The 26,223-nt window shown below is 37.2% G+C and overlaps 1 protein-coding gene across 2 annotated transcripts in view; it reads left to right on the forward strand.

Annotated features, from left to right (window-relative positions):
- Positions 1 to 26,223, forward strand: part of CABIN1 (calcineurin binding protein 1) — a 120,648-nt gene that overhangs the window by 41,890 nt on the left and 52,535 nt on the right. For both annotated transcript variants that reach the window (XM_080396011.1, XM_080396010.1), the window contains exons 27-29: positions 2,553 to 2,735; positions 4,816 to 5,153; positions 11,117 to 11,230. In XM_080396011.1, coding sequence (XP_080252137.1) covers positions 2,553 to 2,735; positions 4,816 to 5,153; positions 11,117 to 11,230 — 635 coding nt within the window. The remainder of the gene's footprint in view (positions 1 to 2,552; positions 2,736 to 4,815; positions 5,154 to 11,116; positions 11,231 to 26,223) is intronic.

Genomic DNA, 26,223 nt, shown 5'->3' on the forward strand with positions numbered 1-26,223 from the left:
AGACAGATTTATTTATGCTCAAATAATTCTGTGGAAAATTAAGGCCAGCTGGCTAATAGCTTCGACCTTTTATCCTTTGTAAGGATAGCTACTACACTTCGTTTTCATTCCCTTGAACTTTACCCATCCTCTGTGACTTCTGAGAAATTAGTAACTAATAACTGGTGACTGCTGCTAATTTCTGAAATACTCCAGTGTTTTTCATGAGGGCCCACTTAGTTTGAAGGAGTCTACTGCATTCAAGAAGTATCTAAAATAATATGAAGTTGTCTCAGTGGTAGTCTTCCTCTGTTTCTCAGTGATTAGTGAACCCAATGCTAATATCATTAAGATTATTTTTTTTTAACTTAATTCTCCTTTTCTTTCAAGAAATTAACTAACATACATATCTAGATCTACACTGATTTTAACAGAAATTTCAAATCAAAGTAGCTCAACAATTGTAAGGACTTACTCACATTTGTTCTCCATAGGGGAAAGCTTCCCTGTCATGCACACATTTGAAATGTAACATGCTAAATTGTTGTCTGTTGTTGCATGCTGAGAAGTCAGTGTAATCTCCTAGTGATCTGATATCACCCCTGCATATTGGTCTAGCAGTTCTTGATTTACATTCTAATGCTTCATCTGTCATTACTCACACATCAGAACTGACCTCCAGGCTTATGGCAACATTTGGAAATTTGCAATTTTATTTTTTTTTTCTTCCTGAGATGAATAGTTCAACTTTTTTGCCACAGATGCAGAAACTTCATTTTAAGAAAATATCAAGGGAGCTACTGTAAATGTTTTTCGTGATGCCAACTGGGAGTTCAGTAGTATCCATTTGTACCACAGAAGGTTATTAAAGCTTTGTAAATGAGTCATTTAAAGCTTGACTGACCTCTCTTCAGAATCCTTCTCTTCCCATTCTTTATAATTATATTCTTTCTATATAAAACTTGTCATCATTAACCAACTATATGACTTCCAATTAGGAGGGAAATACTGTTCCCCCATTCTTTTTCAAGATACAGTTTTATTAAGATCTGTTCACTGAAAGGGAAGGTTTTCTCTGTGTGATAGTGAAAAGCTTAGGAAGTGCATCAAATATGGTTTAAATTTGTTGGAGTCCTAATAAGCAGAACCTGATCTGCAAGCTGAACATTTGCAGAGGGATTTATCTTGATAAAATAAATTCACAGGAGTCCCTTAGCCCCCTCCTGAACAAGTGAAATTCAAATGGATCAGAAGAAATTTAATTAAATTATCGCTCATCTCAAAGCAAAGGCCTTTGCTTTTTTAATTTTCTTTCTTGATCTTATCAAGAAAATTAATGAATAAGAATGCAGCGCAATTACCTAGACAATGGATGTAACATGCCTCTTGGTTAAGCTATTCCTGTATCTTAAGCAGAAACTGGAAATTAATCTTTTAGGCTACAGATTGAGAGAATTGTCTCTATTGGAATTTTGTGTTGGACACTGAATTATGTTGGTACACTATTACAGCAAAATGCCAGTTTCACATCTCAGTGGGAATATGTGTACATCTTTCTGTTAGAGATACTAAGCTGCATTTTTTCAGTCATGTGGGGTTGCCTCTGGTAGTCCTTGATGTAGAATAACTTGGGTTATATCAGGCAGGTTTCAGACATGGGTAGAGGATTTTCACTTGCCTGTTTGTTCAGAGGTGTGAATTTTATCCTCCATGATAAAGTCATGATCCCATACAACTTTTCCTGTGCTGTAACAGCTGTTAGCAGATTAACAACTTTGTTATGACTGTAATGTAGTTAGCAGCCAATGTATGCTACTCCACTTTGTCAAGGCAAAGTCACTTTTTCTAGTCTTCTATCTACTGCCTTGAAGTCCAGGAGCTTCCGTGTTGATCTTAGACCTAGTTATTTGATGGATTGTTTATTTGCCACATCAAATCACCTTTCAGAACATTTGGTGAACAACATCTTAACACCTACAGGATAGATGGCATCAGTGATCACTCCTGTAAGTCTTTGCTACCTCATGGTACTGATTTTTCTGTCCTTCATGAGTAATTTTTACCGGTATTGTTGTTCATGGTTTTCTTTTGTCAACTGAGCTTTGCTTGTGTCAGACTCAAAATTATACTGGGTGCTTTTCAAGGTAAATGGCACAGTAAAACCAGGAAATTATATAGGACCATACTAGCTAAAGTATTGCGTCCTCAGCCTAACTGCTTTTGAAGGTTGGGCATCATTGCTTTTGAATGAAATTCCAGGATTATATTCTAGTAAGAAATGTGGTGGGGCAGGGAGCTCTCTATTAAATTAGTGCTAAATAATACATAGTGAAAGAAGACTGGGGGTTTAATTTCTTAGCACAAAGAGGTGAGATGAAAATGATAAGTTGAAGAAGACAACTTAAAAGAAAATAAATATCTGTTAGACAACAGAATTGGTGGTTGTTAAGGATCTGGTATTGCACTTGTAAGATGTTTGCAGAGTAACTGCAGTTTTATGTTGCTGTTACCAAGATGCAAGTAACACCTTGGTGAGTGTGAAGTGGTGCATTCCTCCTTTATCTGTTTTGCAGAGAGGAGTCAAGATAGCACTGCAGCGGTGCTGTCTGACTCCAGTTCCACACAGGATATGTTTAATGAGCCTGCCAGTTCTCAAGACAGCCTGAGGAAGACTTATACAGAGAAGAGGATTTCTACTACCTGTGCTGATACACTGATGCCCAGCAAAGAAACCCTGGGATCTACAGAGGAAAAGAGTATGCCCAATTTAATAGATAATGTCAGCTGGTATATTCTCATTAAAATGTTTCTTTTGGCATGCAGAAGCACTGAAATATGCTACACTGACTGAGAATTTTAATTAGGCATTACTGCTGTGTGTATGTATGTAGCTTAAAATTGGAACTGTACTTTGTTTATGCAGCCATCATCCCAGTTTGGGCTACCAGTTAAACCTTAAAAAGAAATAATAATGATAAACTGCTGTCTGTGATGGCCCTTTGACTGGCTTGCCCCCTTTTAGGTTATTATTTACTCTTTCTTAAATGTTTCCAATCTCTAAATAAATTAAGGAGTACTTATTTGAAGGTAATCTCAAACAAAACATTTTTTTCTTTTCCCTGTGTATAGGTATACTTTTTGTTCTGGCCCAGTAGCAGCTTGATATTCAGCACACAGAAGAGCACAACTAGTGGAATTAGTTTTTTTTATTCTATTGGATACTTTATTTTAGTGGAGAAGTGGAATTGCTGTCTACCACATTTTTCCATATGTAATAGTACTAAGTGTTCTGTATTCTACTGGAAAAATTGTCTCAAAATTAGCTGGAATTTCCCTTTGTCTGATGTTTGTATAGTTGGATGTGGCAGTAGATAGAGGCTGGACTGGCAGGGAAAGACAAACAAGACCGATGTATAAATTATGCCCACCTTTCCAGGTTGTAGCCCTTTGTGGGACGTTAAGTCTTTTTTGCCAGTTGACACTATACTTTAGTCTTTTCCAGTTCCATAGATCCAGAAACCATGGTATGTGGATAGCTCTGATTCACTTTACTGATCTCACTAGGAACGACTGCCAACTAGTCATCTTTTTTTTCGCAGGCTTGGATTAGATTGCTTTCATGTTAAAGAGTATTTTACTTCAGTCTTGCCTAAGCTACGGAAGGCTGTGGTGATGTTTGCATCAATATGGTGAAAAAGATGCCAGTTCCTAGTTCTGTAAAATAGTGCTTAATATAATCACTAAATTGAGTAATCTTTTGAGTACTAGACTAAAAACATGGCTCTTTTCCAGGCTTGCAGTGAGTTGTGTTATTGTCATCAGTTGTCTGTCATAAAAGCTGTGTTAAATGCATTCTTACATTACTAGCATTAGAATAAATGTTGTACTTTCCATAAAGCTACCTGCAGAGTAAAATTATAATGGATACATAGATTGTACAAACAAATTTTGAAAAAAATCTGTTCTGGAAAACGTTTGACTCAAGGTTCAGCCTTACTGAAGAAAAAGTTAAGCAGCAGCTTTGTACTTGATGAAGAAGTACATTTCAGTATCTCTCTAGCCTGCTCAGAGATAAGATCTAATGTAAGAGGCTCTTTATCATAGCAAAGACAAAGACACAGTAAACCTCAATGACTAAAAATGAATCTGCATGCAGCATGCATGTTTTCAGCAGTAATGACTAGCTAATAGGAGACGTGGAAGCTCCCATGGATGTTTTCTGAAGTAAGATATGGTATCCTTCAAGGAAAGATGGGTCAATTGAACAAAATGTTACAGAGTTAGTCGCAAAAATACTTGGATGGAACTGTAGGTCCTACATTATCCAGAAGGCCAGGTTAGCAGCTGCTAATCATTCTGTCCAGGCCTAAATTGTGTTCTGGAATTCTGTGTTCTAGGTAGACTGTTAAGAATAATGCATTTCACTTGGCAGGATGGCTTTACTTTTCTGTTCCTTCTTCCTTTCTTTGCAAAAGAATTTTATTTAATTTACACTTTTATTTTGTTGTTGTCCCCTCTCCTCCCCCATCTTCCAGCAGTATACAAAATCCTGCATTGTATAAGGGGTGCTGAATTCTTGCTATTGCTCAGGGAAAAATCCAGATAAAGACAATGCAGAGGTCAGTGTGTGGCCCTGCCTGTTGAATGAGCTGAAGATTACTTTTTAATTAAAAACATTAGGGATAGTAATTTTTTCAGAATCCATTCAATAATTTTGTCTATGCTTTAATAAAGATAGCGATTACCATTTGTTGTATTTAATTTTTGTCATTTTGTATATTTTGTTTGCCATTTTGTAATTCTTATTGTTGCTTTTGTCTTCTCTTAATGTTCCAGTTGCAGGAAAGTTGGAAGAGCTGCTGGAGAACTCAGAATCTTACCATCCTGCTGAGCCTACTGGCCAGAAAATTCTGGTGGATCCTCAGTCTGCTTCTGGCAATCCCATCAAAGCTGCAATCCCCCCACCCTCACAGTGGGACTGCAAAAAGAAAGCTGAACCTTGCGGAGATGCATCTGACTTTCCTCACGGTCTTCCAGCGGACCTTGAGGAACAGCGGAAGTTCCTGACAGAGCAGTGTATTGCCTCCTTCTGTTTGTGTCTCAGCCGCTTTCCTCAGCACTACAAGAGCCTCTACAGATTGGCTTATCTGTACACATACAGCAAAACACACAAGGTGAGCAGACCACTGATACATTAGCTGACTAGCTGTGTTTATTGCCTGAGTAAACAAACTGTATTGTCATTTCTACTATTTCAGAAGTCTCACTGTTATAATACAGCAGATAAATTTGTTTAATGCAGTTTGGGTTGGAACTATGCTTTCGGAAGTTTTCAGCTCCTAGATTGATTCATGTGTGTGAGGCCAGTTGAGTAGAAAAAAATTTTTATTACTAAGTAATTTTTTGTCATTCAGTAGAGAATTACCTTTTAGATACATCACATAAATCTAAGATGCTCTCGTAACAATGACAGCAATTATTTATTTTACTGAATAAGAGAACTGAAAAGTGAATTGGAAGCAGAAGTTCTTCAGTATTGGTGTAAACACATCATGTAACAGATTTTCTTGCTATCTTGGGTCTTTGTCTGTAGAATGAAAGTTTTCCTACTGTCACAGCATAGAGGTCATCTTGAGTAAGACAATTATTTGCTGTCTGGAAATCACTGAGTGAAATTCAGTCAGATATCCTACTGGTCATGAGCTGGTAATTTTGTAGTAAACAGAAATAATAATGTCTTGGTGACTATAATAGTATCAGTTCCTATCTGAGCTGAGGGCAAAATAACTTGCTTCTTCCAGCATGACTCTAGCATATTTTTTGTAATAAAATTAATTTTAAAAGCCTTCTGCTATGAATTACCATTGTTTTGGTTTTAAGATTATGTCATCCTTTATTTTATTTCTGCATACTTCTGTTATGGTAATGCTTTGTCTTTCTGAAGTATCGGTTAGTAAAATGTGTGTAATGGTAGGCTGAAATTATCAGAGTTATTTCACTAACTGTCTTTACCAAGGTTTGAACTCACAGATTTTCTATTTGGAAGCCTTGTGTTATGTCATATGCTGCACTGTGTGGCTTCCTGAATTCTCTTCCCCACCCGTACTGAAGCTTGTGTGAATAATAGGGAAGGGAAGGGAATGGAAACAAATCATTCCCCTTCCCTCATAGTAGAAAAAATATCAACAACACTGCTGCAAATCAAGCAGTAGCATGTCTTACCAGTCTATTGTGATGAATATTCCATTTGGCTGTACAGTGATTATCCAGAAAAATATTACCCTTTTTTTAAAGATAGCTTGTTTTGAAAACATTTTTATGCTGTTTGTATGTGACAGTTGTTAATTTTTCCATGAAGCTATTCGTTAATAGGAGCTGTAGAGTCCTGCAATCTGTCATTACTGTTGCTGACAAATGATTTTGTATCAACATTCAGCAAAAAATGCTGCCTGTTTTCAATTTATTGGTTGAAATAGCATGTCCTTGCCTGAGGAACTATATGCAAAATATTTTCTTCTGTTTTTTTTTTTCACGAAGAAGCCTTCTCTTGCTTTTTGTATCTCTCTCTCTCTCTCTAAATATCAACTTAGTGTTTTGTAATGTTTTTCTGTATGAAATACACATTGTTGTCTAAATCTTACCTTTTCTTGGAACTCATAAAAATTGAATCCTGCCTGTTTGAGCCTGGTAGTTACCAGGTTGGCTTCAGCTGGCATTGTTGGGTTTTACTGTCCTTATCATTTCTCTGCATAACAAAACACTGCAGAAAAAAAGTCTTTGTACTGATGTATGTATAGCATGTACTTTCATGAGGTTGTAATTTTCTTTCTTTGATAACTAATTCAGGCTCTTTTGTAGAGCAATAGCAAATGTCTGTGTTTTAATGGCACACTAATATGTCTTTAGTGGGAGTTATACTCTTGAACAAACTGAAAACACAAAATACATCTACTTTTTCAGCAATAAATAGAGTAAGAAGTATGCTTAGATATACTGATAAGCCTGGCTGTAAGAATGTGACAAATTATATCAGGTTGAGTTGTTGTGGGGTCTGAGCAGATTACTGGTAAATTTTAGAAAGCTGAAATTAATTTTTAAAGGCATATAACCATCTTGGAAAATTCAGCATTTATGTACCAGTGCCAGGAATTTGTATGAAGAATTTAGACTGATGGCCAAAATTCATGGTTGGCTGGGAAAGGAGAGGATTGGCAGATCTCCACAGTGCATAGAAAAACAAGTTTCCATATGCAATCTGTTTTCTCCCATTTTACAGTATTACTGGTTTTGCTGTTGCGAGATTAGTAAAAATAGTTGTTGAGTCCTTTTTTTAGCATCTTTTCAAAATCTTTCAACATTTTGTTTGGCTACATATTCTTGGTTTTGTTTCCCCTGCAAAATCCTGCTTACTATTTGGAGGCTATTTCTCTTTGTTTTATTCTGTTATCAGAGCAAATTTGGACATAGCTGTGTTTTGTTGGAATAAATGTGCAGGAAAGTAAGCATGAATTTTCAGAAGTTACCATTGCTGGTTTGGGCAGCAGTTCGTTTCCCATTCACCTTGCTTTTGTCTTGAAGTAAAGTCTTCATCCTTTGTGATTTTTACCTCCAAAATGAGTGTTGGCACAGTTTGAAAGGAGAAGATAGGACTTGGCAAGATGCTGTTTGTCAGTATAGCTAAAAAGTTTTGTGAAAAGTATTTGTCGTATGGTCCTTATGGATCAGTATGTAGAACTGTGCTGGTTGCAGAGTATCAGACGATTGTCAGGAAATAAAAAACATTTACTTACTTGCTTTTTTATCTCAAAATGAGAAGTAGTCTGTAAATCCCAGAAGAATATGCTCGCATATTGTTTGTATGACTTAAAAACTCTAAGTTTGTCTTCTATTACGAACAGAGCTCTTAATGGAGAAATTAATGTTGGGTATAACATAATAACAGTGGTATGACAGTTTAGTCAAACTAGGCATAATGTATGCATGTAAAAATTAAAAGATTATACATATGTAGGTTTAATATATATTTAGAGACAGTCATAATCTGTAAGCATAATAGAAGTAAGCATTTCAAGTAGCAACAGTTTGGTAATAACAGTTCATTCAAACGGCTATCCTTCAAGGTCAATAGTTTTTATTTTGCTTTGATGCAGTAGCACCAAGGGTTTTTTGAGACACAGCCTTCTGATAGACCAGAAAAGAAATCAGAGGGAAGGATTAAGGTATAGTAGGACGTTTTGTACACCTCTCAGCAACACTTCATGGAGTTACCAAGTTAGGTAAAAGGTGGCTTCTGACACTGTTGAGTTAAAGAGTATCCATCTCAGGTGGCTCAGATTTCCACTTGGTGACTGTGAGAGATTTTACTTTTCCACTTTAACAGTGCTGGTAAACTCTTTTTGCAAGTTATTGTACCCTGTCAGTCATCTTGTCTTTGAATCTTGGGGTGATAAAGATGTGGGAGGCAACAGCTGAACTGGAAAGAGTACTTCATAATTGCCCTGAGTCAGACAGCCAAATCCAGCAAGCAGTATGCCAAGAAGAATAAATCCTTTTTGCTATGTCCTGGATCCCTTCACCCACTCCTAATAACTTCATCAACTAAAAACTAAGCAGAGCAGACTCTGTGAAATCTAATGAGTTGAGACCTGCTCAGGCGTATTTACTGGGAATAACAGATCATGCTGATTTAAGGAGAAGGGTACTGGAAAATCTGTAACTACATCTTTTATTCCTATTAGTTTTGATAGTGTGAAGTTACCGTGTAATTGCCCTATTTGTCAGAATGATCTTTTTTCCTCCTAGCTAGGTTACTGCCATCATCTTGTTCAGTAAAAGCCTATGAATTATATGTACCAAATACATCCCTATGGATGGTCAGTATAATGTGCACCGCAGATCACCAGAGCATGATGCTACACTTAATGATCTCTGAACATTTTCATCATAAAACTTAAATTCAGAAATACATCCATAGCTAAAATTTCTTTAGATTGGGATTTTATATTTAAGCTTTGTGGTGATAGCTTTCTTCAGGGTTTTGTTTTCCTTTAATTTTTGTATGATAGTGTTAACTGTAAGCTTCAGATTGCCACACACTTTAGGCAATTTTTCACTTTGTTTTCACACTTCGAATTTACTTATGTTTCTGATGACTATGATTGGCATAAAATAAAGCATTTATGTGCCTGGATCTTGGACATTATGATAGGCTTATTTTTACTGGCTTCTGAGTTTATTCAAAATGGGATAACTTTTACGGAAGACCAGATTTTTGTAGGTTCTTTTCTGTGCTGTATTTTCTTCTGTATGTATTTCAAAGTATTTTGCAGGCTTAGGTTAATAGGATTACAGAAATACATATTATAAAAGTACCACCATAGGAAAAAGTATACAGTTAAGTTTACATATTTTGCTTCCTTCAATGTTAATTAAATTTGACAGTCAGTGATAATAATTTATTGGTTCCCCTGACTAGCCAGAAAGTACCTTGTAAGGTTTATGAGTGAACACATATTTGTTCCATACCAAAAGAAAGTTATCCAAATCCTCTTGACTGTTGTACACTGTGATCATTAAGGTCCTGTATAAGTACGTATATTAGCTGTCTGAATGAAGGATTTTTGACATCCGTAAATATCTGGTTAGTATTTCTAGTGTTCAGCTTTCTTGCGCATGAATCCATAATCAGCATTCTACTGGAGGGGATGCTCCAATTCTAGTAAGACATTGGAGATTTCTGCATGATTACTGTCATTAGGACAAAAGCACTTATGATTGAGCAGGGCTTTTACTGTTTCACCAGACTCCTGTAAAGAAAATAATCTGGAAGACAGGATAAGAACTTTGCTAATACATTGCTTCCCCTCCCCACTCCCCAACTGAGATGTATTTTTTTTGATGGACATGATTTAATCAAATCTATGATTCACAGAAGCGTATTTCCAGCTCACAGAACACAAATCAGAAATCAACATTCTCATTTGTCTCCATGAACGAAACATCTTCCTCTTTCTTTTATCTGCTCTGTGGTGAAGTTGTCTCTAAAAAAAGCCAGGCTAATGCAACATGAGTGCTACTTTCTAATACTGAAATTATAAAATGAAGTAAAGCAAAACTTCTGTCAGTGAAACCTTACAATTAATAATTGTCCCATCTGTTAGTCAGTTTTTGCCTGAAGCCAACAGCTGTCCCTAATTCTCAGCAACACAAGAGATGTTCATGCGTTGAACTCTTAAGAGGGGTACTGCTTTTATGAATATTTGATTGTTGCCTATCATTTAGTCTTCTACTGATAGTTTCCTGTTAATTCACTGAGCACTAGTCACCAAATTTGATGACAGGTGTGGAATTTTCCAGAGAGGTTAAGAGAAATGACATGGAGGGCCATGGCTAGGTAGAGGTGGTAGGCCTGGATTCACCACCCAACCACAGGAAGGCTGCAGTCTGAGCCCAGAGGTTGCCCTTTGTGCTCAGCCTGGCCTCTGGCAGGTGTGCCAGGCAGGTCACTAGCCCTGGGGAGGAGCTGGGGGCGCTTCTAGAGGGTTGACGGGGAACTGGAGGGGCTGAGGGACAGGGAGGGCCAGCGTGGGCACGAAGCGGCCTGCTGTGCAGAGGGAGGTTGCAGGACACCCAGGACAGTGAGTTCCACTGTTTGCTGAGGAAATTAATAACTTTTTATATAAATTATTTTATATTAAACATTAAAATTCAACTTTTAACAAAACAATTGTGTTTTAAATATACCTGTAGGTCAGGTTTCTGTAGGTGATGGGAGATGGAGGGTGGATCTCAATGAAACAGAGGTAAAAAAAAAACCACAACAAAAAAAAACCCCAAACAACCAAGAAAGCAAAACTTAATGATACGAGGCTGGATTCAGCAGCTGTAGGGGACTGACTAGTCTGCTGGGGCTGATCAGTCTGGATGCTTGTTCTGAGAAGCAAGCTGGCTTCTCTCTCCTGAGGGATGCATTTTCCAAATCACATGCCACTACAAATACTGTTGGAGCAGCAGCTAGGTGGAAAATGAGAAATGACAATGCAGGTTAATAAATAAAAGCAAGTGAGTGCTTTGCACTTGTACTGTGGTGGCATTTCTGTCCCCTGCCTGCAACTCACCTGCCCCATTTCATCCACAGAACCTGCAGTGGGCCCGTGACGTGCTGCTGGGCAGTGGGGTCCCTTGGCAGCAGCTGAAGCACATGCCTGCACAAGGCCTCTTCTGCGAGAGGAACAAGACGAATTTCTTCAATGTAAGTTTATACAGCTGATAAACACACCCATACTTTCTCAGCCATCATATTAACACCTGTTTCTCATTTAAAAGGTTTGCTAAGGGACAGTAATGTGAAATTCAGCACAGGCACATTAAACAAGCCATGAGCAGCTAAAGGAAAGGCAAAATTGTATTATAGAGATACTTACTGGGATTTTCCTCTATTGAAGGGAACCACATTAGAAGAATTATTTATGACAAGCTTGAAAACATGGGGAGAGAAGCATGAACGTTTCTCATTTATGCATCATTTCACATACACTTGATGGCTGAACCCTCTATAATAATTCTAATTCTGTTCCATTTTAATTATCCTCTTGTTTACTGTGTCTCAACTAGACTTGCACTTCCTGTGACAAAAAAATAGCACTAGTTGCTCTAAGAAATCTCTGGAGTTGGAAGGAGCTTTCTTGTATTCAGCTTTTGTAGCATGGCTCAGCAGAGAGTATTTCCAAGTCCCACAGTGTAGTAGTGGCGCTGTTGCACAGACTGTACCTGTGATATCTTGTAGTCCACAGGGGTGTCTGTGCCCCTCAGTGATGTGTGACAGAATACTTCTGAGACTTACACAAGTGTTTATCTGTCAAATTCCTGTGATTGCTGTGATTACCACTTAACACGTTGCTGTTGTCTTTAGTATCTTTGGCTTTTCTGAGGTATGTTCTAGGTTTTTGTGCCTCCTGCTCTTTTGTGATAGGATTCTGTAGCTGTTTTGTGGCTTGCAATGTGTGGTGAGAACATGGAGATATTCTGTTTGTCTTTCTGGATTATGTATCTGTTACATGGTCGCCTGTGATTGCAGTGACAGATTGGTTTTTTTGTCTCTGCTTTCCCATTCTGTACTTCTGTTTTAATACTTTAACTGTGAAATTTATTTCAATTTTGTATCTGTTAACATCTATCTTCATTTTTGCTGTATGTTGTCTTAATTAGCACCTTTGTGCAAACTTCTGTTAAGTACAAGGTAAGTGCTGTTCTCTCAGACAGTCTGAACAACCAAGCAGTACTGACTGTGGTTCAAAATTGTTATCATGGATCAGTTTGCAAAAAGAGATTTTGTCGTTCCATCTTTCTGGATATAAGTTTTTATTAATAAATAGTGTCAGTCTGATTGTGACCTGATTGATGACTACACAGCTTTGTTCTGGTTATTTCCCTGCAGTATCCGCCTGCTTTCCTTACAAGAACCCTGCAGTGAGATTAATTCTGGTTAATAACTGGTGAATACTTGGGCTCACATCCATATAATGCAAATATTTTTGTAGGAGTGAATGAAATTACTCAACATGCTTTAAGTCAGGTGTGCATGATCGAGGCTGACATCATTGTAGGCTTAAGTGTTGAGTATCCTGTGGTTTTATGCATGAGGAAGATGAGCAGTGGGTGTGGTGGTGCACTCCCAACCACTCCTTTTGCTGCAGTAGGGGATCAAGCAGTGTGCATAAGGGAGTGTTTATACTTGGAATTATGATTTACCACATTGAGATCAGTGTTTGACCTAAATTGTGTCTAGTTTTTGAATGCTAATGCTAGGTAATGTAATTTAAAGATAGATTCCATTGTATCCCTAGGTGGATGTTCCTAGCATTATTTCAAAAAAACAATCATTCCTTATTCTGCATATTAATCTTTTTATACTCTGAAGGATGAGAAGTGCTAGTGTAGGTACTAAAAGGCTGTATAATAATTGTTTTATAAATCAACAAGAATTAATTTCCATAATTTAATGTTATTAATTTTCTTTAATAAGACATTAAATACACTTTGAAATAAAAGATAATCTTCAACAAAAGGTATGTGCTAGCCCAGTGCAATATATTGGCAATACTTTTAGGAAAGAGAGATGTATGAAAATGTTGTTCTTAGCTTGAACTTGGGTCTGCCAACAGGCAAAGATAATGTTAGTCTAGAGTCCTCCCTGTAGACTGCTGCCTCCAGGCTTGAGAAATTTCAGTCTGGGGACTCTAATCCCAGTGTGTTTCAGCTATGGTGATAATATAACTAGCACATGGGATGCCTCAGACACCAAAACAACTTGTTGAGGCCTTTGTGAATTGGTGCTAACATCTTGACTTATAGGTTAGTCTTCCTGTTAAGAGGTACAGCATATATTTTGAGTTTAGCATGATACAATATTTTGGTGGTCTCATTTTCTACCCAGCTATATTTTCAAAATCCTCTTCAAGTAACACTCTGTGTGGAACATGTGGCAGTAATCCAGTACAGATGACACAGACATAGCACAGTGAGAAAATCCAGATCCAAGAGAGAAAGGGCTACAAGTGCCCATGAAAAAAAGCTGTTAGTGTCATCTGACATTCCAAAATTGGACAAACCTAAAACCCAGTGAACAACTTGTTAAAAAAATCTCTCAACACTGCGTTGACCTTGTCTGTGTTAAACCTCAACTAGTTTGTTCTCATGCAAAGCTCCTAGCCAGGCAGTGGGTAAGCAAATGTACTGCACCATCTGGGTCAGTGCTCAGAATACAACTTGTGTGTCATGCATTGCATGCAGATGGTATTACAGCCCACTGTCCCAGCTAGTGTCTTCACAGACAGTCAGGTGATAAAACAGAAATTATGAAGCTCTACTGAAGTAAGTAGTCATATCTAATCTTAGAAATTAAATGGCCAATCTTAAAATTTTCTAAGCTTATTAATGTTCTCCAGGGTTATTTTCAGCAGAAACACTTTTTCTGAAGTGTTTATTTGCTTTTGTGAAATGCATTTGGTTTTATTTTTGAGAACTCTTTGGCCTTTGTGGTACAAAAGAGTTAAATGAATGTCTAAGTGGCTTTCTGTAGATACTTTACTATTGAAATACCTTTTTCTTCTGGAGCAAGTAGCACTAGTATTTTTAATCTCTTGTACAGAATATTCAAGGTTGTTAAAATTATAGCTGACTCAGTTTTACAAGTACAAACAACAGTGTGCAAGAGAGAAACCTACCAAGCAGCTCAAAGACAAGTAGGGACTGTGCCAGCCTGCTCCTCCCAGACATTTTATAAATCATGCATACTCCTAGTAGAATTATTTATGAAATGTTTATGACAGCACCATATGAAAAGAAATAAACCTGGGTAAAGCTGTCTCCTGTTAAATTTTACTGTGGAACTGCTGGTCTGAATCTGTGTGTCACCGTCGGTTGTCTAATTTGTTAACTGTCGCTCAGCTGCGACAGAAATCTCTTTTGAATTTTTTACTGTCTTCAGAATAGGCAAAAAGGCATATTCAGTTAGCCCTGATTTCTTCTCACTTGACATATTAGAATAATGTCAGGATGCACAGAACTTCCCTTTTTCAGTTCTTAGAAAAAAAATACTGCATTATTGTACCTATGTGTTTCCCAAACAGAGAGGAATGGCCCTGATTTTCTAGGACCAGAGATGTTTGCACATTCATGGCCCTGCTAGTGATGGCAATCGTTGTATGAATGATTATTGCAGTTAGACTTACAGGAGTTTTAGCTGTGTTCCTATAAATGAATATGAAGACTTTTTTGTTTGGCCAGTTACACATTTCTCTCTAAGGTGCATGGACAGGTACACTCTAGCTTTTTTCCTCTTCCTTATTGGTGTGTGTAAATACATAGAGAGACTTTATTATCTTTTTTTAAGAGGGCTCCAGGATAGTTTGTATAGTAACTAAATTAGAAATTAATTCACCAGGAGAAAAAAAAATCCCCAAACATTGCTTTATATAGTAGGTAAATTTTTTAATATATTCAGATTTTATGCCACTATTAATAAAACAAAGTTAAACTTTGTGCACAGATGATGGGTATTCATCGGTCTGTGGGTGGGTGGTGATTGTGAAAGAAGCGTTTTGATGGTTGAGCTCAGTGTACCAGTAACTTCTCCATATGGTTTAATATACAGTATTTGAATTTTCCTGGCACATCATCTGTGGTAGTAATAATCTGTTGTAACAAAGATCTTGATGTCCATCTTTGGTAACTGTTCCCCACATATGAAAGCTGTGCATGCCCACAATATACTATAATGCAGACATTCATGTGCATGAAGTCTTGCTGCAGACTGTTAAGGATAATTGTTCTATTTTTAATTCCAGAAGAATCACACTATGTTTATTCCCTGCTGTATCCCTGAAACGCTTCATTCTGTGGTCTGTGTAAGCAGGGTCACATTAAGGTAGCAGCATCCACAGGGAGCCAGAAGCTGAGAGATAGTGATTTCACTTTAATTTGCCATGGTTCATGCCACGTGTGACTGGGCACTGGCAGGAGAGTTCTGTTGTGCAGAACTGAGAGTTCTGGACACTGAGCAGCTGAAGAATAAAGTCTTAAGTTTGGTGCTGCAATTTCTAGAGGTAGCTCTTGTTACAGCATGGTGATAACCAGTGGGTGCTTTTTCTGTTACTCTCCCTGTGCAGCATGTTCTTTCCCTAGTTCTGTGTCAGGCTGAGAGTTAGCGCTCTCTGTTTTACCAGAGAAATTTTGATTCTGGAAAGGAAAGCAAGGTGCAAGGGTTGACTTTTGGGATTCTGCACAACTAGAGCCATCCAGGTAAATTTGAGATGTAGCAAAGAAAGCTGTTATGAAGTCTCTAACACAGGGGACTATCGAGAAGCAAGGGGGAAGGGCAACGTGCCTCAGCTCTCCCGGAAGCTGGGCTTGTAACATCAAGAAAGTTTCATTAAATGCATCAATTGTTGTTAGACCTTCCCTTAGACATCTTCCCTGGTCGCCGTCAGAAATATGGCACTGAGTGAGTATATGGGATTTTGTTCTGATCTGATACAGCCGCCTTTTGTTTGCCCCTTAGCTCCTGAAGGGTAACCTCACCTTAATGTTTCCCATTACTTGAATTAAGATGAAACATTGTTACAGAATTTAATGTCTGTTAGAGCTAACTGGCTATATATCCTCTAAGGGAAGAGGGAAAATCCATTAGGGTGGTCTGAACCTTTCTAGGCGTTTGTTCTGCCCAGTCTGAGGTTGCTACTAGTGTTGACCTGAAGAACCCCCAAATACCACATGTGGCCAAGGGCGGCTCTTCAAGCCTGATTGTGGCAACTTGACTGAAGCCTCAGGATCACAGTTTCCTTCCATGTACTAGAAAAGCCTGAAACTGGAGGCAACATCAGACTAAAATCACTTTGGTAGAACTTTTACTGCTCTGCTTTCCTTCCTGTCCTTGGCTGGTGATAGATCAGAGTTACTCTCCTCCTGCTCATAGTTGGTATGTGTCTCTTCAGTTGGCAAGTGTGCTTCCAGCTCTTAGACATCTGCTATATGGAACATAAGTCTTCTGAGGAAAATAGTGTCATTTGAATCAGAGTGGGGGAAAAGGAAAATAACTTGAAGAAACTTACTGTGCGTCCATGTGAGTTGAGATTGTGTGTGGTGAGAGTTGGAATTTTATTGTGTATGGGGGCTCTAAGAGAATGAATGATTATGTTTTAGCTTGATCGTGATTAAGTGCAACCTTTTGAAAAAATATTGGTCATTTTAGTGCTTCTAACACTTTATGTGGAAATGAGTATAAGAGGTTGCCAACTCAAGTTTAAATTTTTTTTTAAAAAAAAGAATCACAAGTGCATCCCAGAAATCACAAGGGTTTAGTTATTCAGTTTTGCCCTTACTGCTTCTGAGTGTTTTGGATGCCATTTTTATGCAACCACAAGGGAACAGAAACCATAAAGGAATCATTTAAAAAAAAAAAAAAAATCTTTTTGATTCCAACAACTAGGTAGTACTTGAAACAAGTTATTAGACTTAGTACCATTTAATAGGTGGCATACAAAAACAATGTCTAGAAAAGGTGACCTCTACCATTAACACTGACCTTCTGTGTAGTTGCATAAAGCAAAATAATGATATTATAATTACAATGCATGTTAATAGTCTGATATTTTTATGCTTCTGTTTGTCTTTTTTTAAGCTTTTGGTAGGCAGATAGGGGCATCTGGTTAGCAGATGGGGATTTAACCGTCTTTAAAAGACAGAATTGTCTTTAATCTTTTCAGGAGATGGCCATATTGTAGCCATGAAGTATCTGTTTTCACTGTGCAGGAAACAGGCCCTGAAAGAGCAAGCTTTCTGCTCTGTAAAAGTGCTGTTCAGCAAATGCAGATTCTTACTGCCAGCTTTCTACCGACTGTGAAGAATTCAGCTGTTAAGTAAAAGACATCTCCCTGCTACATATTTTCTTCTTGTACTAGGAAGAGCAAGCCGCTTTATGAAATGATGTGACAGTTCAGAAACTAGGACTGTCAGCAGTGCACTGTTAGGAGGCACTATGCTGCAGGGAATCTTTGCTGCAGAAGTGCTTGTGTGAGCGGAGGCTGTATGGGTCGGCCAGTACCTCTCCTTAAGAAATGATAAGGGGGACCTTGCTATACTGCATTGAAGATATGTTTGAGCTAACATGCTGCCTGCCTGGCTTGCTTCCTCAGTAATTTTAATGAGTATTTAATTGCTTTTCCTATGTTCCTGAATAAATGTTATTATAAAGCTATTGTTCTTCGTCTGTGTGAGGAAACCATTTCTGGTGTGGTGAAGAGATACTTGTATGGAAAGCTGCTGAGTAATAAATAAAAAAACCCTCCAGGAGTCCCTTCTGAGCCAAAGTGATTGTATAATCCTATGCCTTCTTTTGTAAATACAATCAGCTGTATAAATGGCAGTTACTTTACAGTTACAGTGTAAGCTAACTTGAAAGACTGAAGAGTGAAACCACATCAGTGTCTTCCAAGGCACTCTGTTCCTTGTTTTTCTTCCTTTTTGTTTTTTGTTAATTTTCTCAATTTCACTTCACTGTATCTTCTGTGGAATACCACCATGTTGCAGACATGGTGCTCCCAGCATCCATCATTGAATGTCCATTGAGCCACAGGATAGAGGAACTTGCATTGAAAAAAACATTGTCTCATCTGCCTGCATATTCAGGAAGGCACTTTTGTGTTGATTAAATATAATTCATCTATGGGGTTATTTTTGCATCAAGCCTAGAAACTTTTTTTAATGAATGCTTACGTTTTGGGTAAGTTGGCTCATGAAAATGCATAATGAGGTAATAGCCTGGCCCTTCTCTCAAACCATGAAAATCAGTTTTATAAAAGTGAATGTATGGTAGAGAATTAGTTTTCTCCAATTCCACTAAATTTACTCATATTAGTATCTGTGTTTGAAACAGGCAGATATTTTATGTGTGGAAAAGGTAGCTTTTTGAGAATCTGTGTATTTTAGGTGAATAAGCATATAATTTCCATTGTTTTTCTTGTCTAGCATGGCAATTAACTTCCACTGGGGAAAGGGGAAGCAAAAAACTGTGATAGCAGTTGCCTCTACAATAAGTTAAAATTTCGTGGTATATTTTCTGACTTTACCCTTGATTGTTGTTCTTTTGCCAGTAGCAAGCCATTTTCCTTCTTTACCCCCTTTTTTTTCCACTTGTAAAGTTAATGTAATTCTACTCATCCACCTCCTGCCCAGCTTTTTCATGTTTTAATTGGAAGAATGCCTTTAGTAGGTACAAAGGAGTTTGTTGTCTCATTCTCCCTTGCTTGCTTTCATGTGCTTGCTTTCTTATGTAATCTTAATGCCAACTCTGAAAACGGAGGTAAGCAAAGAGTTAACCGTGCAAGTGAAACTTTCATAGTGATTGGATTAAAACCAGAAACCCAGTAAGCAATGAAGTCTTAAAAGTTGCCTATAAAAAGCTAGATAACTTTTTCAACCTCTGCCCAACATGTTATTTACAGTTCTTCTCTCCATCCTCTTGGAAAAACAGAACTCATCAGTGAAAAATGTCCATCGTTCACAGAGTTTTCTGTCTCAATATATACACGCTGTTCTTTCTGGCTAACTTTGCAGGCTTCTAAGACCCAGCTAGTAAAGATGCCAATAAATCTAAATCCCTGGAGATACAAGCATGGGATTTTGAACTGTCATTTGTGCCAGTGGATATTAAACAGCTATTTTTTTCCATTCTGGTTCCCTAGGAAAAGTTCCTTCTTTTGTTGAGTAGATGAATTCCTAAGCAAAGGTAAGCTAGGGAACAAGTAACCCTGAAATAAATGAAGACATGGCCTTGCAGAAGGGAGATTGTCGTGGAGGTTGTAGTGTGTTACAGGACATTAGTTACTTCTAAAGCTGGATCTTAAAGAGTTTAACAGCAACTGTTTCACCCACTCTAAACAGTATTTGGAAAGGTGCAGGCTTGCTGGAATACTGTGTGATGAATGTCCTTTTAGAAATGTGCAATGAATAAATCCATAATTTGATTTTTCCATCTGCTAGCTCTGAATCAGATGTGGATGGGAGAGCTACCTTTAGACACCTAATGAAGTTCGTTTTAAACTTAGGTTCTTTCCTTTTAGAAAAAAAATCAAAGTATGATTTTTTAAAAACTAAATAGGTTTTTAAATATAGTAGAAGAGTGGAGTGTTAAAGGTGATGATCCATGAAAGGTCTTTAAAATATATGGACAAAATTATATGTCTGCTATCTGGTTATTGCTAGTTTTCGCAGCTTCTTACTATGAGTTATTTATTCTAGCTTTACCATACAAATAAATGGCAAGAACAGTTACGTCAGTGTACACTGCTACATAAAAAAAGCAAACAAAACCAGAAAAGAGCAAATTTGGAATCTTAAAAGAAAATCTAAAACAAAAATGAATCTTTTTAATTAGCTGTCATTAGCATCTTCCTTTCCCCTATAAATTCCTATAGCCTCTGACTGAAAGCTTTGACGTAACTCCTTTTAATATCAATGTGTAGAGTTCACACAAGAGTGTTGAACAGGCAAGTAGTGTGTATGTGTCTGAAGTCACACCTTGTTGTCTTTAAATACCCTTTTTTGTTCTAAACCTGATAACATTACTCTGAGGAACATAAATTTAATGGATGTGTAGCCAGAATCCAGGCACACTCAGAGCAGTTTTCTTCAAAACTTCTTTCTTAGATGAAACTATGTGTGATATAACCAACATCAAGTATGTTTTTTCTTGATGAACTGTTTCTACCAGTTGTATGTTAAGAGGATTCTGTAGCATTAATCTAGGCAGTTGCCTCTATATATTTAATTTTGTAGATACTTCCAGGACTGCTTTTGAGGTAGATATCAGCCTGTATCTGATCTTGCTCACTACAGCACTTGTCTGTTCCATGTTCCAGGTATGACAGATTTTTTCATTCCTGTATCATGCCTGTGTAAAAATATCAGTCTCACTCTTGAAGGTTAAAGGAGCCAAATGGCAGTAAGTAAACACAGACCCAGCTACCACCAGATGAACAGCTCATACTACCTTTCTGAAACCCAGTGAAAATTTCATTCTGTACCTGTGATGCTTTTAATTTCCCTGGCATTATAGTGATTTATTATAACTTTCATCCTTAGAAGAAAATTAATAGTGACATTAACTTTATTAAAGCAGCATATTTCATTAGAAATATTCCTAGAATTACAGTTCTCAGCAGAAGGATCTATGTATTTTTCATGGATATACATTGCCTTAATGTAAAAATGAAAACAGAAGAATGTGGGATGAGAGCAGCCTGATACACGTCTGTGTGTACATCTGTGCAAGTGGAAAGCATTTATAGATAGATATTTTTAATTTAATGGCTACAGCAAGATAAAACTGGCCAAATTTAAAAGGTTAAGATGCAGGATATAAAGTGGCAGATGAGGATAGGTAAGAACATATTTGTTGTTGTGCAGTAGATAGTGTATGATGATTTGCTAGCTTACTGCAGTATCACTGTGCAGAGCTTAGATGAAGATATTGAAGGGGGAGTTCTCTGAGTAATAGTACTCCATCTTTGGCAAAATTCCTAGAGTTAGAGGACTAAAAATGTTGAATACTGTATAGTGTGTTATTGTTCCAGACTGTTTGGCTCCTGTGGAGGAGGTAGGATTTCCTGACATAACGTGAACACTTTCAGAGTTTGTGTGATGGCTACTATGTGAAGCAGCAAGGGTTGACCACTTAAACAAGGTGACTTTCTCAGTCTACTGAAAAGAATTAAATATGATTGAGTGGGTGAGCGAAAGTAATGAAGTCCACAGTGGTCAGTATTTTAGCTTGCTCTGCTGAACAGTCAGATACGTTACTGTGATCCAATAAGGGAAGTCCCTTTAAGAGCCTGAGTGAAAAATGGCTTATTTCCAGAAGCTTTATGACCTTTGTTCATTTCAGTTGCCTACACTTCATCTCCACCACTTTGCTTGCTCACCTCCTGTCAATAAACAGTTTCACAAATTTGGCTTTTATGAAGTTGTATAATTTTTCTGTAGGTTAGAGGAAGCAAAAACAGAAGAAACACAGACCTTTCACTTGAAGTGCTTTCTCACAGTTACTCAGAATGAATTATTAATTTTTCTAGCTGTTTGGTTTGCTGACACATGATAAAAATTAGAATTGAAAACTCCTACCAGGTCATTTTCTATTTAAATCTTTATCTCTTTGCTTTTCCCTGTGTGTATATTCAAAGTGTATCAGCACTTATACTGTGATCTCCTGTTTAGTAGACTGGAACTAGTGTGAGTCATTAATATAATGGCATTTTCTTAAGTATTCAGATGTTTGAGATAATTTCATGAGCTTGGTATAACAGCTAAAATGTTTTCTGTTTGCACATACCTTGTTTCTCCCAACAGACTGCACTAAGGGTTTAAGAGTATGTATTGGGGTTTGTTGCTTGTTTATTTTAATTAATGGTATAACTATCAATTGCAATATTTTAGGGTTACTGAGATCCACTTATTCCAGTGATACTGACTCTGAAGTGTCTAAAGTATTTCCAGTGGGAAAAATTTGGACAAACCTGAACATAGGCCAGGATTTTATGTCTGTGTAGCTCATCCATGGAGAAGTGTGTAGCCATCCCAAACTCTGTGACACTTTAACACTGCCTTCTATCATGACTAATCTGCTTAATATAGAGTACATATTTTATGTTTTGGTCCATGCGTGTATCACAGCTAGTAGCAGATTCAGTATTTTAAAAGTTTAATAGAATCATAAATCAGATTTTTTTAAAAAGTAGGAATTACAGGCCAGTGTAGTTGTATAATGAAGTTGGGACTTTTGATGTGAATGCAGTGCAATGTTCAAAAGCATTTTCTTTGTAGAGTAAGAGAAAATACTTACAATAGGAATGTGTTGAAATCAAGTGCACGTTCCAATTACTTTGTAAGTTGAAATACTGACAATGGGATAAACTTAATCTTTAAAAATTATATTGGGTGACACAGAAGGGTGATGGTTTCATGTCTGTAATGAGATAGTTGTTCCAGCAGGCTAAAAAGAAAAACATCTGGCTTTGTTTGTTTGCCCTTAGTCTGACAGCTCTGTACTAAAGGTCTTACTGAAAATTACTTCCCAACAGGTTTTAGGTCAGGATATTTTCATTGTCATTTTCTTTCCAACAAACAAAAGAGCCAAAGTATTTTTCTGAATTAATTATACTGAAGTGAATGTTGCTTTCAAGACACACAAAAAAACCCCAAACCAACAAACTTTACATTTTTTAGCATTTTAGGTAAACGTGCAGCTACATATACAGACTAATTTTTTGAAAGTTAAGCCAATTCAAAGCAAAGATTGAAATTTTGGAAGCTTAAGCTTTTACAAAATGTATTTTTAAAAATCGCCTTTATTTAATATTTCAATTGCAACAGCAAATAAGCAATATTCCATATAGTTTCTAAATAAAACACTAAGGTATAAAAGTATTAGAAACTGATGAAAATTGAAATTAACAATGGCTAGTCTTGTTTTTTATATCAGTGTTGATGAGTATGAAAAACTAAACAATTAGCGTTTGATTGGCACATTTATTCCTTATTCTTGCTTTGCACAAATCTTGAAGTAAACATCCTGCATATCCTATGTATCTTTCATAATGAGATGCTTTGCATGAACAGCAAAGCAAGAAAAAATATTTGAATATTTTTTTCACTTTTAACTGCCACATACAGGAGGAGTTATTCTTCAGACTTTGCGCCCTATAGTTTTTGTGGCCATTGTTGTATGAAGGTGTTTTTTTGGGTTGTTTTTTTTTTCCATCCTAACCTTGCAACAGTAACTCCCCCCCCCCCCCAAAGAAAAAAAAACAAAACAAAACAAAAAACAACCAAACAAAAAACCAACACCAAACCAAACCAAACAATACAACAGAAAGAAACAAGAAAATTTTCAAGGAAATACACTTTTCTCTATTGGAGGGGAACACATAGGAAAATACATCCTGAATGCTTTGTCGTAAGTAAAACGGGTTCTGCAGGTAGGGAATTCTTGTCTTGCAGGGATCAAACATGAGGAACAGTAAAAGGACTTTTTGAGTTTTACTCTGCATGCGAGCACGTGTGTGTTGATGTGTATTTTAGGAGAAAGAGCAGTTACAATGTTGAGCAACAAAGACCTTTTAAAGCAAGGTGAAAATGAACTATTATTTTAAAATAGATTAGGCAATAAAAGTAATCTTAATCGGAAAGAAATGTTATTTTTGACAGTGGCTAACAGGCTAGAGGACTTAGTCCTACTGCAACTGATTGAATTCCAAACCTAAGATTTTGATGAGATGATAGTAGCACAAGGAGATACTAATGCGCTTTCTTCAAGCGTATTGTTACTTTATTCAAATGTTTTGTAGAAGTATGAAAGCTAGAAAGAAAACTGAGTCCAGTTGCAGCTATTTTGAATCACAAAGAAAAGTGGGGAAGTGAGTTTCAAGGTGCATCTGCTGTATTTCACTGATGAAGGATTGCGTGGTGAATCTGAACTGGAGAAAGTCTAATGGCTCTCGGTCAGGAAATGGGTTTGGGTTCTCAGCATTGCTAGGTTGCATTACAGAATTTCAAGTGAAGAAATTTACAAAAAAAACAGTCTTAACTGCCTTGGAGAGCATTAGTATCTGGATGAAAAGTTTTGGAAAGTCAGTTCCCATGCTGAAATTCAGAAATATGAACTACCATGTCATAAAAGTTATTTCAGCTTGTGCCACCTGGCACCCAGGCACTTGGGAAGCAAAAAGATTTGGTTTAGGGAAGAAAAGAGGAAACAGGCAGGCAGGGCTTAACTGCCTTACACATTTCATGCCCAGAGAGTTCTCAGCCTAGGATTTAGATAACCAGTTGATGTGACCCTGCTGACAGAGTGTGGGAGAAAAGGGGAGAATCATTAAATGGAAGGGGGGGTTTCTTCTTATAAATTAGTAATTGGTGAGTGTTACTTTCTTTCTGAAATCTTTGCTAGAAACTGTAGATAGTGTATTCTGGGCACAGCATTGCTGTCACAATGTAGGCAGGTAAACCATTCACATGTAGGCCTATTTTCTGGGTTATTTTGTCACTGTCTTTTCAATATGTCACTTTTCTCCCTTCAAAATCTGACAAGTCTCTGCTTGCTTTTTGTGAATAATTGAGCCAGAATAAAACTTCCTGCCTCTGTATGTTCTCAAATCGATAAGGTAAAGTAAAGCAAAGTGTCTTTCTTCCTGAAAACTTCTGTCTGAGAGCTGTCTCCAGCAGCAGACTGAAGCTTACAAAATGAAAGGCCCACCAGGAGATGAGGTCTTTTAAGTATGTGGGCAGCAAGGTGAAGACAGCAAGATGATATACCACAGGTTTCTGTTCCAAATCTCCTTTTAGTTTCTCTTACTCCTGTTGCCTCCTTTTGACATATTCCTCTCCTGTTTTTCCATTTGCATTTATTCTTTCTTCTTCCATTTGTCCTTTTAAGAAGAGCAGTTTTAATGCAGTGTGTGGACAAATAATTAGGTACTATTTTACATTTGTTTGTCTCTAGACAAAGACAGCATATATGTCCATGTGAAACTTGAAAAGTAATAGCTTTATCCATAGAAATTCCTGTTCTTAAGAGGAGTAAGTTTGTCATAAAATGATATCAAATTGGTTAAAATATTCTTCTACAAGCAAAGTTGTGGTTTTCAAGCGTAATAGTAATTGTCAGAAAGGACTGAAGTACCCTTACTCATTGAATATTGAAAAGAGTAAGGCTTTGAAAAGGTAAAAGTAGTCTGACGGTCCAATTTTGACACTTGCTCGTTTATGCTTCTCTTTGAAATTCAAAGAGAACAAAATTACCTCTTAATAAACAAGAAACATAAACCTGTATATAAACAGGATAGCATCTTTGGATAACAAAAGTGCAAAAGTGGTGAATATATGAAATATTTTCCTCCCCTCCCTCTTCCTCACCCTCCTTAACCTCTGTTACCTACTGACCACCATATGGGTTTAATTTTAGTGCAGGTATGTTGTTGGGTTTGGTGGTAGCAGCCAGTTCCACTGCTAAGCTTTGCTGGTCTCCTTCCATCAGTGCTGAAACTACTGTAAAAAAGAAATTTGACTGGGAAAAAAGACCACAAAATTTGCTGCTCTGGATTAGACAGGGTTTTCTAGGCAAATATTCCTATCTGGTAGCTATAGTTTTCTGACTGTTTGTAAGAAGATTAAAATTTTCAAGTTAAAAGAAGCAAATACTGCTGCTGGAGGAAGAATACTTTCTAGTTCCTGTAGGACTTCTACTACACTGGAAACTTGAGATTACTCTTATCTCTACAAGGAGAGAAAAAAAGCCATCTATAAGTGAAAACAATGTCCGGCTTCCTTAAAAGATGAAATCTACTCTTCCAAAGTGGAAAGAGTTCATGCTAGGATTTACAACGCATATCCTCTGAAATGAAAAAAATTGATTGAAAGTGGAACAGAATTTCAAATATATTGACCTTAAGAAACTTATATGCTGTGTTTGCAAGGAAAGCTAGCACCCTTATCTCCATAGTGCAGAGAAGTCTGGAATCTTTCTGAACTTTCATTATTCACCCCAGAACATTGGAGAAATCCCAGTGTGCAAAAGTTAAAAATGCTTAAAAGTGTAAAATCACTTCCATCTGGCTCCTGGTATTGTGATACTGGAGAGCATGTGCTAGAGCTCACATCCTTTAGGTGATTCTGTCTGAGATGTTGCTCAAA

Source organism: Falco punctatus, assembly GCF_963210335.1.
Source record: "Falco punctatus genome assembly, chromosome: 1".
NCBI lineage: Eukaryota > Metazoa > Chordata > Aves > Falconiformes > Falconidae > Falco > Falco punctatus.